This window comes from Morchella sextelata, assembly GCF_020137385.1.
Source record: "Morchella sextelata strain SCLS chromosome Unknown scls_22, whole genome shotgun sequence".
NCBI lineage: Eukaryota > Fungi > Ascomycota > Pezizomycetes > Pezizales > Morchellaceae > Morchella > Morchella sextelata.
The window spans coordinates 568,414-585,619 of NW_025408637.1; the positions used below are offsets into that span (position 1 = coordinate 568,414).

General features: G+C 47.1%; 4 protein-coding genes across 4 annotated transcripts; 2 read left to right on the forward strand and 2 right to left on the reverse strand.

Annotated features, from left to right (window-relative positions):
• Window positions 1-1,533: 1,533 nt before the first annotated feature.
• On the forward strand, window positions 1,534-5,943 carry H6S33_007077 (uncharacterized protein; the record flags this gene model as incomplete). The annotated part of the gene is made up of 1 exon (XM_044838419.1): window positions 1,534-5,943. One exon carries the CDS (start codon window positions 1,534-1,536, stop codon window positions 5,941-5,943), a length of 4,410 nt encoding a protein of 1,469 aa, XP_044689241.1.
• Window positions 5,944-6,317: 374 nt separating this feature from the next.
• On the reverse strand, window positions 6,318-6,563 carry H6S33_007078 (uncharacterized protein; the record flags this gene model as incomplete). The annotated part of the gene is made up of 1 exon (XM_044838420.1): window positions 6,318-6,563. One exon carries the CDS (start codon window positions 6,561-6,563, stop codon window positions 6,318-6,320), a length of 246 nt encoding a protein of 81 aa, XP_044689242.1.
• Window positions 6,564-7,659: 1,096 nt separating this feature from the next.
• H6S33_007079 (uncharacterized protein) lies at window positions 7,660-8,353 on the reverse strand (the record flags this gene model as incomplete). Its single annotated transcript, XM_044838422.1, has 3 exons — window positions 7,660-7,714; window positions 7,777-7,873; window positions 8,119-8,353. 3 exons carry the CDS (start codon window positions 8,351-8,353, stop codon window positions 7,660-7,662), a joined length of 387 nt encoding a protein of 128 aa, XP_044689243.1.
• Window positions 8,354-10,694: 2,341 nt separating this feature from the next.
• H6S33_007080 (uncharacterized protein) lies at window positions 10,695-16,580 on the forward strand (the record flags this gene model as incomplete). Its single annotated transcript, XM_044838423.1, has 9 exons — window positions 10,695-10,915; window positions 10,975-11,247; window positions 11,310-11,545; window positions 11,931-12,035; window positions 12,090-12,110; window positions 12,163-12,288; window positions 12,340-12,516; window positions 12,814-13,279; window positions 13,340-16,580. 9 exons carry the CDS (start codon window positions 10,695-10,697, stop codon window positions 16,578-16,580), a joined length of 4,866 nt encoding a protein of 1,621 aa, XP_044689244.1.
• Window positions 16,581-17,206: the final 626 nt, after the last annotated feature.

The window sequence follows — 17,206 nt, forward strand, 5'->3', positions numbered from 1 at the left end:
TTTTTCCTGCGGGTGTACAAACCGACAGCGCACCAATTGCTGGGGGAGAGGTATTTGATTTTGCACAAGCTGCACCGAAATAAACTGCCCTAACAACTCTACCTCAACTCCGAATAGCTGTATCCTGGTAATTTCTTGCGAGAGATTGGTTAAGGGTTAGGGTTTGCAACTGTCGTAGAGTAGAGTGGCCGTTTTGTAGGATCCTGAAAGCTCAGTTGACGGATCACTAATAGACCACTATCTTTTGAGGCAGCGCAATAGGAACACCAGTTACTCTTCATCAGTACCTTCGCACGTCTCTGCCTACATCTTGCTGCTCAGCGGTAGCAAGTGGCCGGTGTGAGATAGAGTATTCCATTTCTTCAAATGGTACTCTACAGATTCAAAGATTAGCACGCCATACATAGAGTCGGGGTACAGAAGTTTTGGTAACTTTTGGTTGCCTTTGCAACACAAAATTTGTATGGGAACAGCATACAAAACTAGTGTGTGCCTCTCAAGAGGGTTAGTAGCGAGTATTCCGCAGGGTACGAAGGGGGTAGTAGAGGTTGGTGTGGGATCTCGCAATAGGGGTCCTGAGAAATTCTAGCGTCGGTGAGGGTCAACGGGGCAAGGGGCAGCGAAGCGGTGGTCTCCTTGAGTAAAGAAGAGGAGAGTAATATTGTATAGTAATAGACAGCGTAGGTACAGAAGATGTTGCGTAAAGAAAGAAAGGAAAGGAAAAGAACAAGAAGAACAAACGAACCCCCCCTAATATACCCAAGGAAATCCCAGCGATGACAAATCCGAAGTGACTCATACATTAACAACCAACAGAACCCGGTAGAACCCAATAGAACTCTTCTGACTAATCCAACTCCTCGTAACCCAATGTATTCACTAATCGATCCATGAAAGTGCCACGATTCGACTTGATTCGATTTGGAGCCCTAAATCGAATCAAATGATTAAACCTTTACCTAAAATTGTAGTCATGATTTGGTTTGGTTTATTTGTCGCAAGAAATCGATTTAAATCGAAATCATACATCAATAGAAATTATTTGCTCAAAAGCCTTTCAGAGTGCTCTTCTACTAAATTGAGATTTGGATGTTTCTTGAGCTAATCTTCGCTCACTAAAATAACTTGGAAAGGTACATATTCCGGTGTATGATTGAAATCGATTGGAAATTGATTTTGTATTGAGCACAATCATAATTATGATTTGATTGCATGTTGTAATTTAAATCCAAATCGAATCAGTAAATCGATTTTTCAAGTCACCATTTTTAAATCATGTTGCACACTATACAAAATGTTACGAACTATATTGCTGTATTAAATGTATGAGTTATTAGGAAGTCTGGAAGGTTCCGTGGGATTAGTAATCGGTTGTTATTTCCTTACTATAAAGAGTCGTCTGTATCTTCTGTTGTCTCCCTTTCTTCTCCTTACGCAACATCTTGTATTCTACTTTGGGTTATTACTTTGGGGGATTTACTTCGCTTCAATACATTACTTTACTCTCAGTTCACGTTACGTCTGCTGCCCCTCATGCCCTGTGCATCCGCTGTTATGATCTTCGCCGCCTCCCTGTTTATCGCCGCGTCCTTCTCGGCCCTCGTCGCTGTCCTCTCCTCTGTCCTGATACAGACCGCTGTCCCTGCCTTCGGGTATACCACTGCCCCATCTCTCGCCCTCGCGCGAGACCTATCCTTCCCCTTGGGGAACCAAGTCATGTCCCTCGACCCCTCAGCTCTCGCCTCGCCCATGGTTCTTTACACTATGTTGCGTCGTTTAGGGTCGACTGACATCCACCCACTCGCCTCGCTTATGCGACCATCGATACCCTCGCTCTCCGCGGAGACCATAGACACCATCCTAATGTTCGCGAACGCCGTATTCTTCCTTCTAGCCTGGACTATAGCCTACTTTTTCAGTAGGCTCTATATGCAGGCCATGAAGGAACCACTTGCCGATCACCTCCCACCACTGAAGCCACCCCGGCGTACCCGCCGTCTACAACGCCGCCTCCTCCGACGCTCTATCCCTTGGGGGCGGCCGACAGGGAATGACCCGGGCTGGTGTTTTTTGACACTAGCTCCCCTACCCTTCCGGCCGTACCTCACCGGGTTGGGACCCTACCCATCCCCGGTTAAAGTCTTGAACACCCTCTACCAGCTAGGAGCCCCACTACTCCCCGCACTCGTCACCCTTCACGGTGGTACAGCCCATGTCGAGAACGGCCCCGGCCCACATACTGCTATGCGACTACTACGGTCAAGACGGATAGGTGCCAAACTCAAGATTGGGCAACTCCACCACCCAGGCGACTGTGAACCCTTTGAGATACCGATACTGCTGTCTAGGAACAAGGACAATCTCCACGCCCTAGTCGACACAGGAGCCACCGGGTATGGATTTATCGATGCCTCATTTGCCCACTCCCGCGGCTACACCACCGAGCCGCTTCCCGCGCCTAGGCAGTTACAGGTAATCGACGGCCGACCTATCGCCTCTGGAGATATCACTCATTTCTGCAAGCTCCGCCTCGAAGTAGGCGCTCATGTAGAAGGGATCTCCTTATTCGTCACCCAACTAGGTGACTCTAAGGTAGTACTGGATCTCCCCTGGCTCCAACACCACGCTGCCAAAATTCAATTTGCCGATCGATCTCTTTCCTTCCACGCCGACCGATGCAGACAACATACCGCCGCCTCATGGACCTCCACCCTCACTTCCTCCCCGCTGACTGCCGCCGCCGCCACCCTGCCGCCACCACCAATACCTCCGAGATCTACCGCCGCCGCCACCTCGCCACCACCCCCGATACCCCCAAGGCCTACTGCTTATCGCCGTACCATCACCCTGTCGGCGGCCCGCTTCCGTAGGGAAGCACAACAGCCCGAAAACCACCTCTTCCTCCTGGCTGCTCGTCCCGCCGGTCCGAACCCAACGCCGTCTAACTCCACCGAAGAATTGGTCCCTACCACCTACCACCCGTACCTCCACCTGTTCCAAGAGTCAGAGGCCCAAGCGCTCCCTATCCATCGGTATATTGACCATGAGATCCCCTTGCAAGAAGGCAAGCAACCGCCATTTGGCCCATTATACCGCATGTCGTCAGAAGAGTTGAAGACCCTTCGGGAATACCTTGATGACCAATTGACTCGAGGTTACATACGCTCTTCTTCCTCCCCTGCCGGAGCCACGGTCCTATTCATCAAGAAAAAGGATGGCTCCCTACGACTATGTGTGGATTATCGCGCCCTCAATGCCCTCACGGTCAAGAACCGCTACCCACTGCCGCTGATTAACGACACCCTGGATAGACTCAAGGACGCCAAGATCTATACTAAGCTGGATCTCCGCAATGGGTACAACCAGATAAGGATAAAGGAAGGGGAGGAATGGAAGACCGCTTTCCGGACTCGGTATGGATTGTTCGAATACTTGGTGATGCCCTTCGGACTCACCAACGCACCCGCCACCTTCCAAGCCTTCATGAACGACACCCTCCGGACCCACCTCGACGACTTCTGCACGGTATACCTCGACGACATCCTGATCTACTCGAACACGGAGGAGGAACACCAGCGACATGTCACTACCATCCTGGACAAACTACAATCGGCGGGGCTCCACTGCAAGCCGGAGAAGTGTGAGTTCCACGTCGATCGTACGGAATACTTAGGGTACATCATATCGGGCGAAGGGGTTACCATGGCTACCGACAAAACCAAGGCGATACAGGAGTGGAAAACACCTACCTCGGTACACGACATACAAGTCTTTTTGGGATTCGCCAATTTCTATCGGAGATTCATCCGCGATTACTCCAAAGTGGTATCCCCGATGACGAACCTGCTAAAGAAGGATACCCAGTTTGTATGGACCTCCGCCGCGGACCACGCCTTTACCCAACTAAAAGAAGCTTTTACCACGGCCCCAATACTGAAGCATTTCGACCCCGAACGGGCCTGCATATTGGAAACCGATGCCTCCGATTTTGTCGCGGCCGCCGTGCTCTCCCAGAAAGACGACCAAGGAATTCTACACCCAGTGGCCTTCTACTCCCATAAGATGACACCAGCCGAATGCAATTACGACATCTATGACAAGGAGCTGCTGGCGATTGTTCGCGCGTTTGAGGAATGGAGAAAGTACCTGGAACCGAGCAACCAGGAGATTACGGTATACTGCGACCACAAGAACCTGGAACACTTTATGTCCACGAAGATTCTTAACCGTCGCCAAGCTCGCTGGTCCCTAATGCTGTCTTCCTTCAACTTTGTGGTTACCTATCGACCGGGGATGAAGAATGGAAAACCTGATGCCCTTACACGTCGATCTGGAGATCTCCCTAAGGAAGGGGATGAAAGACTGACCCAACAGCATCAGGTTATACTTAAGCCAAAAAACCTCCGTCTAGCCGCCGTACTAGAGGTCCCCAGACCCGCCAAGGTATCACCCGACCGCTACGATGAACTGCAGGCTGCGTTAGCCAACGACCGGCTGTCCAAACAATTGATGAAGGACATCATCGCCAGGAAGAAACACTCTCGCTTCCTCCCCATCGGGGAATGCACCATTAAGGATGGGTTACTATACTATCAGGGCCTACTATATATCCCCGATGACGCCGCTATCAAGCTGGAGATCCTCCGCACCAACCACGATGCACCTTCGGCCGGACATCCGGGACGCGCCCGCACGCTGGAACTCCTGTCACGGAACTACTACTGGCCCCAAATGCGAAAGTATGTCGCCCGCTATGTGGATCACTGTGACACCTGTACCCGGATCAAGCCGGCCCGACACGCCCCTTATGGCCTCCTTAAACCCCTCGTTCCCCCAGTTAAACCCTGGTCCTCGTTGTCAATGGACCATGTTACCGGCCTACCAGAGTCCCAAGGATCCAACGCCATCCTCGTAGTGGTGGACCGACTCACCAAAATGGCCCACTACATCCCCACTAGAGATACCGCGGACGCCCCCGAACTGGCCCGCCTATTCCTACAACACGTCTGGAAATCTCACGGGCTGCCAAAAGACATAGTATCGGACAGGGGTACGACCTTTACATCGCAGTTTTGGAAGGCACTGTGCAATCAATTGGACATCAAACCGCGATTCAGTACCGCTTTCCATCCACAAACCGATGGACAGACCGAAAGAGTAAATGCAATTATGGAACAGTACTTACGGGGATACGTCAACTACCAACAGGACAACTGGGCAGAGTTTCTCCCGCTGGCAGAGTTCGCGCATAATAACGCCACCACGGAACCCTTAGGGGTTAGCCCCTTCTTCGCCAACTATGGGTATAATCCCCAATTAGAGGTCCTACCCGCCGAAGAAAGACACGAAGCCACGCCGAAGGAAGTAGTAGAATTTGCCGACTCGATCACCACTCTACAGACCGCATTGCGATCCGAGATCCTGTACGCCCAAGCCGCTGCTACTGATAGCGCCAACAACACCCGGCTCCCAGAACCACGACTAGAAGTAGGGGATTTGGTATGGTTGTCGCGAAAACATATACGAACTACTCGGCCATCAGACAAATTGGACCATAAACGCTTAGGGAAATTTAAAATACTCGAACGCATTGGATCTCACGCCTACCGACTGGAACTCCCTTTATCGATGAAGTCCCATCCGGTGTTCCACGTCTCCCTACTAGAACCCGCCCGAACGCAGCCTCTTCCTGGCCACATACAACCACCCCCACCGCCGGTAGTCGTCGAAGGGGAAGAGGAGTTTGAAGTGCAGGAGGTGCTAGACTCGCGGATACGTCACCGGCAACTACAATACCTGGTTAAATGGACAGGCTATGAACAACCCACCTGGGAACCCGCCCGGAACCTCGATGCGGAGTTAGGATCGCTGCAACGCTTTCACTCCCTCTACCCCACCAAACCCGCCTTAGTTCCTAAGAGGACCCCACGTGGGAAATGGTAATCTTACGACCCTCGGTGCCGGTCTTCCCTATGTGTTTAGTTAAATTTTTCTTTTCTTTCTATTTCTTCTTTTCTCTTTTTTTCTTTTGCCTTCTCTTTTTTATTATTACTTTGCTTTTGTCTGTCTGCTCGCAGGAGCTCGCCCTTTGGAGGGGGGAGCTAAACTGTTACGAACTATATTGCTGTATTAAATGTATGAGTTATTAGGAAGTCTGGAAGGTTCCGTGGGATTAGTAATCGGTTGTTATTTCCTTACTATAAAGAGTCGTCTGTATCTTCTGTTGTCTCCCTTTCTTCTCCTTACGCAACATCTTGTATTCTACTTTGGGTTATTACTTTGGGGGATTTACTTCGCTTCAATACATTACTTTACTCTCAGTTCACGTTACTTCTGCTGCCCCTCATGCCCTGTGCATCCGCGGTTATGATCTTCGCCGCCTCCCTGTTTATCGCCGCGTCCTTCTCGGCCCTCGTCGCTGTCCTCTCCTCTGTCCTGATACAGACCGCTGTCCCTGCCTTCGGGTATACCACTGCCCCATCTCTCGCCCTCGCGCGAGACCTATCCTTCCCCTTGGGGAACCAAGTCATGTCCCTCGACCCCTCAGCTCTCGCCTCGCCCATGGTTCCTTACACAAAACCTGAAACACTCAAATAATGACTTTAAAAAGTAGACCACACATGCCTGAAGAATAGACTCAAAATTCTAGAATTCTCTGAGCTCCATCTTGATAAAATTTTCAACTGTCCTTGAAAAGTATGAATTTTTTTGATGAGGTTGGGTGGCTGTTTCGGGTAGCGAAACGTGGCTACTTTGGCTGTAAAAAGGGTATATTACCAAAACTTCTGTCCTAGTTCTATATGTCTGCTCTGAAGTTGTACTAATCTGCACGTTCCAAATGCTCACTGCCGGTTCGGGAAGATCGACCTTTGCGACTACAAGGCTCTGGCATAAGGTGATCGGACGGGCAAGGTTTTTAATAAAAATAAGCGAGTATGATTTTCCTAGAATACATGAACGGCTAGCTATGAGAAAAGTGAAAAGTGGAAAGTGAAAAGTGAAAATAATATCAGTACTTTGTATGACTACCATTTACAGCGCGCACTGCTTCAACCCGCTGTGGTAGAGAATTGACTAGGGAAGCAATTTCTTCTGAAGTAATTGCATCCCACTCTTCTTGGATCGCAATGCGGAGTGCAACATTAGTTCTGCAACGACGCCGAGAAATTTTGTCCTTCATAATACGCCATACATTTTCATTAGGGTTACAATCAGGGGAGTTCTCAGGCCAGTCAAAATAATACCAGAAAATTCCTAGCTAACGCAGAACTCATGCAGTGAACTTATCACGATGTGGGGGAACTCCATCATACATAAGATATATGTAGCCTGATTCACAACTTGCCCGTGATAAATTCTGCCAGAAAGGAAATAGGTGAGGTCTTACAATCCGTTCACGGTAAAGGGGTTTCATGGATCGATTAGTTAGTACACTGGGTTATGAGGAGTTGGATTAGTCAGAAAGATTCTATTGGGTTCTATCGGGTTCTGAGGGTCGTAAGTGTATGAGTCACTTTGGATTTGTCATCGCTTGGATTTCCTTGGGTATATTAGGCGGTTTCGTTCTCGTTTCTTGTTCTCTTTCCTTTCTTTCTTTTACTACGCAACGTCTTCTGTACCTACGCTGTCTATTACTATACAATATTATTTCTCTCTTCTTTACTTAGGAAGACCATCGTTCGCTGCCTCCTTGTCCCGTTGACCCTTACCGACGCTAGAGTCCGTCAGGACTCCTATTGCAAGTTCCCACACCGACCTCTACTACCCCTTTCGTACCCTGCAGAATACTCACTACTCGCCCCCTTGAGACGGGGTCCATTGAGAGTAGGTCCCCATGCCTTGTCCCAAAATCCAAGTGGGCCTTTTATATTACCTATTCATTCAGTCTAAGTCAGCATAATTTGGTCAGGGTAGTGAAGTAGTCTGTACCATAAATACAACCCCATACCATAATAGTCTGTAATTTTCGGAATTTGGGTACTAAGCAATCTTCTACATACGCTTCTCCAGGTTTCCTAGTAACCAATGTATTCCCAGCAAAACCCCCATCATTAAATCCGCACTCATCCGTTCAAATCACCTTTTGGAAATCTTCAATACTCCAGTCATGAATATTACCTGCCCATGCTAAGCGTTGGACCTTCGCAGTAATGGAGAGAAAGGGTTTGATGCGGGCTACTTGGCGGTGATAACCTTCATCGGCAAAAGCTTTTCTGAGGGTTCGTTTGTTGACCGAAACACCAAGATCTTCTGCAATTTCCAGGAGGGTTTTGCTTCGATTCTGTTGAGAGGCAGTGGCATGTTCCACTAAGAGTTTTCTAATCGTCGGAGTGATAACAGGTGGTCTGCCCATCCTGGGTCAGTGAGGAGTAGAGGGCTGCTGGTAGATACTGAATACGGTGGAAAGAGGTACTTCAAGTTCCGATGCAATTTTCTAAATGGCCAGAGTACTATTTTACGAAGCCCTCTAATCTTAGAACGAAGACTATTTGAGAGTTTAACCTGAAGTGCTAAAGGTTTTGATTGTGGAGGAGTGGTTTTATATTCCATAATGGGTCGTGAAGTTGAAGGACTCGGATTACGGGTGGAATTGCTATTCTTTTATACTACCTGAAAGTTATCAAATATTATCCTCATTGATACGCGGGCAAGGCTTGATACCTACTAATTTAACTTTTCTCGTCAAAAACTTGAATTAAACTCCACCTATGTACATTGATCTTTATCTATGTCATGATGCAACAGTGTGGCCTGTTGTTGCAAACGGCCCAAAAGGGGTTGTTCTGTACTTTTCGCCCTCAGAGTCCTACCCGATCCTTAATGCGGACCCTGACCGTCCGATCACCTTATGCCAGAGCCTTGTACAGGAGCAACTCGATATGCCGGAGGTCAGGCCTAGCCGAGTATTGGCATCCCGAAATCTGACATATCGACGTGAAGTTACTGGCATTTAGGGTAAGCGAAAGGTTACGCTACTCTAAACTAGTGCCAAGTCCTGCATGCATACTCCACCTACATTGTGTGCTTGGCACTTCCGACAAAAACCTTCTGTATGTGTATCTACTCGTAATTTCATAACGTTTCCGAACACGACCAATATTGCATGACATACAAAAAGGTGGATTTGACGCTTTTTTGTATTGTATGCAATATTGGTCGTGTTCGGAAACGTTATGAAATTACGAGTAGTGCTCGAATGAGCACCCCAAGAGAGGCCAGTTAATTCCCTCTTTCCCGGAAGTCTGGTTACGCATGGAATGGCTCTCCCGCTACTATGTACTTGAAAGTCTGTATGAATCTCTGTCAGGTAGATGGCGGATTGAGTAGTGCTTACAAGGGGTGCATACATATGCATGGAGGAGGACTCTCAAGGTCTGGCAGCGGGAGAAAGAGTGCACACCCTTCCGCTCTTGAACCATTGCGTAATTGGTCATTGAATACAGTCAATTAAATCTTGATATATAATCATTGCCGGTGCAACCAAGTTCTGCATAATATGACAAGGCAAAAAGAAATGTGAAATGCTAGTGCAGCAAGGCGGCCAAGTTCCGATGTTAAGTAATTTTATCTCTTGGTGTTGTATGACCTGACCTTGTGTCACCATTAAGGGGAAAGAAACTCTACTGAGTAATATGTTGCGAGAAGGCTTGGAGGGCGATATTGTTAACCCTGTCAACCACACAAGTTCAGCGTAAGATCTTCTTGTCTCTGACGGCCATGGAGTCGAGTTCAAGCCTCTTCAATGTTTGCTTCCTAGAGCCAATGAAGGAATTGGTTGAATTAGTGTGTACGTACAGGGTTCTCGAAGTCGCCCGCACTCCCTCTCGCACCATAGATAGAGTAAACATGCACCTGTCCCATGGATGTAGTGCCACTGACAACCGAACTCTAGCTCTACTATACTTGAGTGTAAATTGAATATCATCCGTCATATCGTGTAAGGGGACACCCTAGGGCCGGGGAAGGAATGCTCTCTAAGATTTTAAAGATTTCCTACGGAAGAGTAAAAGGGTCCGGATCGGAAATTAATTGATTCTTAGTAGTAAAATGATATTGCCGAAATATGATATACGGGACAACTCGGGCTCCGGCGCATTGAGTTCCGGCGTATCGAGTTGCGATGTACTCACAACCAGCTCACACAACATTATATGAGTCTTGGAGCTGAAATTTTTACTGGTGCTAACCAATGCTTACGAACTACTCGACCAGAATTGATCTCGACCAACATCTAGCGCGGCATTTGGCCTCCACAAAAGAATATCAGCTTTGACGTACTGTGGGATAATATCATTCCGGACGTACGGAAATGAGCACTTTGGGCCAGCCCCCGACAGATTATTATGCCTGAAAGCCTCTATTAGGATGGTGGCGTTTGTGATATATCATTAGTTTTGCTAACCATTAACCCGGAAAGGACTGTCATTGGATCTTTAGATGCCTTATTGATCGATTTTCTCATCCCTGCGCGTGGGATCGGCAAGCACACTTCCGGATTGACTGACAGGGATAACTAGGCACGCGCAGTGATACGCTAGCCTCTCCTTTACAAAAATAGTAGATACGGTGGCATACGCTAGATCCCCTTCACCTTATATATATATATAACATGCAATGGTTCCATCATATTCGGCATTTACCAAATTTTACAACAGCTGTTTCATCATATTCACTCCACCGTAGCAATAACCATCATGGGGCGAGTCCTATCTAAATTGAATTGCACTGTGAGGAGGGACCCACCGACGGAACCGGGATCAAATTCAAAATCGCGAGCAAAAAACACCTCTCCGGGGAAATGTAGCTCTCAATCCAATCAGGAAAATGATGGGCCGCTTATTGCCGGTCAAAAGCCATCGGAGGCGCTGTCCTCTGGACTTGAAAGTAACCAAGCTACCTTACCAAAGCCAGCAGTGTCTGTTACCGTACTGTCCACCATCACTATTGATAGTTGCTGATACATTATCTTTCTAGGAATAGAGAGGAACCTCAGCACAGTGCCTCTGAAATCGAAACAGCACCGAACCTCTCTCGCAACCCAGCTGAGCAGCTTGAGACAGTAGGCTCCGTTTCATCGGAGACTGAGGGTACTAGGCTTTCGTCTACGATCAACGACCTTAGTCAGGTGGAAAAATTGCCTGGCGTTCCTGACGCGAACAATGGGGTTGAGACCTCAAGAGATCTTCTGAACGAGGTGCCTAGAGATCCTATCCCGGAGGTGCCTAGAGCTCCTGGGCATGATCAAAGGTAATCATTAAACCGCATCAGATCATCCTAATAAAAGATTTACTGACTAGTCTATCCAATAGATATTCAGCTTCCTGGTCCCAAGCGCTGGAGAAACTAAAAAAGGATAAGGCAGTTGAATGGGATTCTGATTCAGACTTTGAATCAAATATTGACCTAATTGCAAGTCTAATGGGAGAGGTAAAATCACAAAAAGAGAAGTTCGACAAAGGCCGGTGGCAATATACAGATAGCGATGGAAAGCAGAAAATATACGCCGCAACATTCCTCGAGCACATCGAAAGGTACTCTGCGATTGGTACGTTAGCTGTTCAGAAGAGCCCCGAGATAGTAGGGCTAGTCTGGTGTTCGTTGCAAATACTCATAGAGGTAAGCTAAAAACGTGTAAAGTGTTGTATTATCATACTGAATTCATACAGATTGGATTATCATTTGAACGCAACATGGCCTTAATTGATAGCAGTTTAGAGTACATTGGGGGGATCATGTGCTGCTCAGAGATTTACGAACAGTTATATTGCCACTATGAACATAATAGTGTTGACATGTTGAAGGGAGACCTGGTTGACCAATACGCCAGCTTGATGAAATATCTTTTATACGTCAAAAAAAAGCTTAAACAAAGAAAGACAGGTTTGTAAACACACAATGTCGTAAGATTGTTCAATGCCTGACCTTTTTAGAACAAATCTTCAAGAGTCTTGCTGCGGAGTTTAGCTCTGCTCTTGAAGAGGTCAAAACGTGGAGTGCAAAAGTGGCCTCGAGTGCAGATATGGCCGAGAAAGCGGGTACGAAACCCATATTCTATCTTGGGTCCCATATATAGCTAATATCTTTGAAAGTTTCATCCAAGGCTCGATTTGGTAATCTCAGCCCGTAACTTATTTAGGTTACAAATGCTAAATCTATCAACAGATCAACAGGCTAGGGATAAGGTGCTTAAGGAGCACCTCATACAGATGAAAACATGGATGAAAAGGATCGAGGACGGTGTGGATCGGCTCGGGTCAAAATTGAAGGACTTGTGGAAATCCGTTGAGAGTTAGAGTTCTCGCCCCTATGGTGAGATATAGTCTATACTAACCTAATAAGAGGATAGGTTTTACGAAACTCTTGATTGGGTATCTGCTGTTCCGTTTGGACATATACACAGAACACATAAAGATAATCAATTGGATGGTGTTGGAGACTGGCTGTATCAACACTCGTCATATCAGGCATGGCTAAAGACGACGCCCGCCTCGAACGTTATTTGGTTACACGGTGCTTGTAAGTTACCGATGGGGTTGTGAAAGCCATTCCGTGTTTGTGGTTACAAGAGCGAGACTAATAGCGCGACACCTCAAGCCGGGACTGGAAAAACAATGTTAGCGTAGGTTACAAAGATGTATCTTCATACTGGTTTCCCCTTCAGTAACATCTGATATAGGTCCAAAGTAATCGAATCCTTATTATCAAAAAAGCGCACGGGACACGCCGTAGCGTACTTTTACTGTCGCTACAATGAGTCGAATCGATGCAAGCCGGAAACAGTTCTGCAAGCAATATTAAGACAGCTTTGTATAGCTTATTCGAACCCCGGATCCGTGGAGCACAAGCTACCCATATCTTTGACCGATCTCCGAAACGAAGCGCTAACAAAGTCAATGGGACCACCGAGTTTACGTGACTGTTGCAACATCATCAAGGAGCTATCGGAAAATTTCGGACGAATATACATCGTGATAGATGCATTGGACGAGTGTAGCAGCAATAGTAGAACAGAACTTCTGGATATACTTTCTGACCTTGTGAGATCTTGCAAGGATGTGCGGATGTTTATCACTGGTCAGGATACGAGTGATATCGGTTCTGTGCTCAGTCTGCCGTCAGCGTTCTGCATCCAGTCGAGAGGTACTGATAACGATATTCGATTGTACATCAAATCTGAGGTGCAAAAGATGTGCCGAGAGGATAAAAACCTAGAAAGCTTGGTGAAACAACAACGCGAAAAGGATATTATAGAAGGACTGGAGAAGGATTCAAACGGTGTGTAAGTATACGAAATAACAATTCACATGGCGTGTCTTACAAACGTAACTAACCTACATAGGTTCATGTGGGTTCGTTTGAGGATGCAGGCCGTACGTCTTGAAACAACGGTTGAAGGTATGATTCAGGCACTTACCAGCTTCCCTAAGGGGTTAAGCGCAGCCTATACAAAACTATTGGAGAAGATGGAGAACGAAAATACAGTCGAACATGATGCTGCAATGGCAGTAATTAAGTGGCTTGTATATTCATGCGTCGAATGCTCTCCCGACACGGTCATTCAGGCTTTACAGATCAAAACGAGTACAATTGAGGCCTTTGAAGGTATCAGAGGGCTGGAGCTATCCCGCCTTCTCGAGATATGCCGGAATCTTGTCTTCTTTGACCAAGAGACGAGGGTCATCCATTTACCGCATGGTTCATTGAAGCAGTACCTACAAACCCCTAGTAATTATGACCATTGGAAGCCTGATGAGGTCAGGTCTTGGATTGCAGAACTCTGTCTCCAGGTTCTCATGAGCGATGAATACCAGAAACACCAAGCACTAGATTGTCCTGCACCTCAGCTGCGGGCTTACGCTGTCTTTAATTGGGCGGAGTACCTAAGACAGACACAAAAACGAAGCGACGCGTTAAATGATCTTTGGAAGGGATTTCTGAATATCAACAACGAGCAATATTGCCGTTGGGCTATACAAATACGCATGACCCACAGCGTTCTCACCGGAAAGGAGAATCGGCCAATCAGCCCTCTGTGGACAGCTTGCCTCTATCAGCTTTACGATGTTTTCAAGGCACTTCTTGCTGACGGCGCGGATCCGAATTGTCATAACTCCAGCGGGCAGGCCCTAGCACATTACTGCATCCAGAATGGCCTCGACGATTTTCTCAATCGATTAATAGATACTATTAAAATAAGCAACGCCGCGGGTACAGAAGTTGATCAAGCCTCAAATGTCGAAGGCACTACAACCGTTGAGAAATATGAATCTGTTAGACGCTCAGACCTTCATCCGTCTTTCGACGTCAATGCTGCAGATTCACAAGGGAGGACGGCTCTGTTTCATGCTTCATTACTTGGTAATGAATCTATCGTACAGCGTCTGCTGGGGACAAAAATGTGCGAAGTGAACCTTAGAGACCAGAATGGGGATAATCCTTTGCTCATCGTTGCTTCCACCGGGAATATCTTCATTATGAAACATCTTCTTGCTCAGGATTCACTCGAGCTGAATCAAAAGAACGAGGAGGGTGACACCGCATTATTACTCGCTACTCGCTTAGGATTTGAAGGATTTGTGGAGACTTTCCTTCAGCTCGCTGCACACCGTTATCAACGTCGGGAAGGCTCGGCGGAGCAGTCAATAGATCCTGCCGGATCAAAGATGACGCTTAAGATCACCAGTGATTTGCAGCTTGATATCAATTGTACGGATGACCTGAATCGGACACCACTTATGAAAACTGTCGAGATAAACAACCTTAACCTCGTGAAAATTCTGTTGAAGGAAGAGGGACTAGATCTCGGAGTGAAAAGCCAGTACGGCTTCACAGCGCTCTCATATGCGGCCTGGAACGGGTACACGAAGATAATTGAGGCCATGCTAGGAAGTGACAAGGTCCTGCAACAGCATCTCGAATTCAAAGATGAAGATGGCTTTACCCCACTAGCACTTGCAGCGTGGTGTGGATATTCGGAGATAGTGAAACTTCTTCTCGAGAAAGGTGCGGACGTGAACACTAGAGATAATTGCGGATGCACCCCGCTCAGACTTGCATCCTATCGAGGAATGCAAGAGGTGGTAAAGGAGATTCTGCAGCGTAAAGACGTTGACTTCAAGACCACAAATGACGCAGAAACCACACCACTGAAGTCAGCAACCGAAGGTGGTTATTCAGACATCATTGGAGATTTACTTCGCAAGTTTATCACGGAAGATGAAACAGACTTCAAAGATGAAGATGGTAATAACCTTTTGCTACTTGCTTCAATCCATGGCCAGACAGAAGTTGTTAAGTTATTATTACTTGACAAGCGTTGCTCCGATCTCAAATACGTCAATAAGGGGGGGTTGACTGCTTTGGAAGGAGCTATCAAAGGTGGTCACACAGAAATCATCAGGCTCCTTTGCGAGAGCAACGCCGATATCGAAGGTTTTGAATCCTATGGTTCGGTCATGCTTTCCCTAGCTCAAAACGGTCCTTTTTCGTTATTCAAGAGCCTACTTGAACTAAATAGCGATGACAAACTCGAAGTCAGGGATGAAGAAGGAAATGATGTTCTAATGCGAGCGACCATTGGAGGCAATGAAGATATTGTAAAATTGCTCCTTGATCAACGCAAATACGATCCGAATGTTCCCAACCGCGAAGGACTCACGGCCTTACATATAGCCTCTGCAGCTAAGCACTGGCAGATCTTAAAGCTGCTTCACACGAAAGGCGCTGGTATGGACAGCACAAAGGGACTTTTAGCAGCTGCTTTGGATGGAAAAAACGAGATCTTTCAGATGCTTCTCGAAGATTACGATGATAAGGAAGTACTTGACCACAAGGATGAGGACGGGGATACAGTACTATTACTTGCGGCAATCGGTGGCAACGTAGAGATTATGCGTTCCCTACTTAATCCGCACCGGTGTGAAATCGATTATGCGAACATGAGGGGCGAAACTGCATTGACACTTGCAATATCCCACCGGCATCCGGAGGTAGCGAATCTTCTTCTTGATAGAGGTGTTAAAAGGAACATTTCAAAGATCAATGGTTGGACCCCTCTACATCTTGCAGCAAGCACCGGAGATCAGAATCTCATCCGCAGACTACTTTCATATGACGATGTGGACCCCAAGGCTCTAACAAGGCATGGATCCACGCCACTCTTAGTGGCAGCTGAAACAGGTGTGCCCGAGGTGGTAAAACTGCTGCTAGAGAAATACGAACCCGGTATCGAAATTCCAGACATGGATGAAGACGGGGAAATGGTATTTCAGGCGGCTGCTTATAGTGGCAGCAAAGAGACCGTCGATATTCTCCTCGATCATGGTAAAGGCAACATCAATCATCTAAACAAGGCGGGAGAAACAGCGTTGATCATGGCGGTAACGCAAGGACACAAGGAAGTTGTTCAATCATTGCTTGGAACTGAGGGGATTGATGTCGCGATAAAAAATTCTCATGACGAGTCAGCGTTTGACATTGCGAATTATAAAGCAATGATTTGGGGGGAAGAGGGACAACATTCAGAGATACTTACATTGCTTACAGCTTTTGCTGATAAATCGCTTTCGAATGGCTCGTAGCTTTAGATTCGTGTATATAATTACATGCTATTGCTTGGTCTCAGCGGCGGCAGTGGACAGCATGACTATTGGGGTTAGGAAATCTAGACGTCTTGTTAGTATTCAACACAAATGAATGGTCTATGCTCTATCGATTAGTTTTGTAAACCAAATACTTGCACGCTATCTCCCCAATTTCAATCCTCATAGATATGCTATGTTTCGATCCAAGATAATATCCTTGCAGGCGGTAACAAAATCTGGTAAAGCTCTATGAGAAACATTGTCCGGTTTGCCAGTACTACCAACCCTAACCCTGAGTGATCTCGAGGCGTTAGCGCAGTAATGAGGCACTGGGGGACCCCTGTAATGGTAGCCTAGTGCCAAGATAATGCTCTGCCCGCGTCTCTCAGCCTCATCCTTGGTCCTTTCCTTATTATTCTACTCTCCAGGTTACGCGGCGGGATATGGAGATCCTGTAACCTGGTAGGATTTTTTGGAGGATGGGAGGTGCTCCCAGTTATGATTTTTCGTTCCTTCGTTTGGTCCCCTAACCCTGCTCACGGCCACCGCCACAGTCTCAAGCCTCATCACCCCACTTCGCTACCCGAGAGCCCCTCACCAGCTTCAAACCCTCGTTCGCTGCT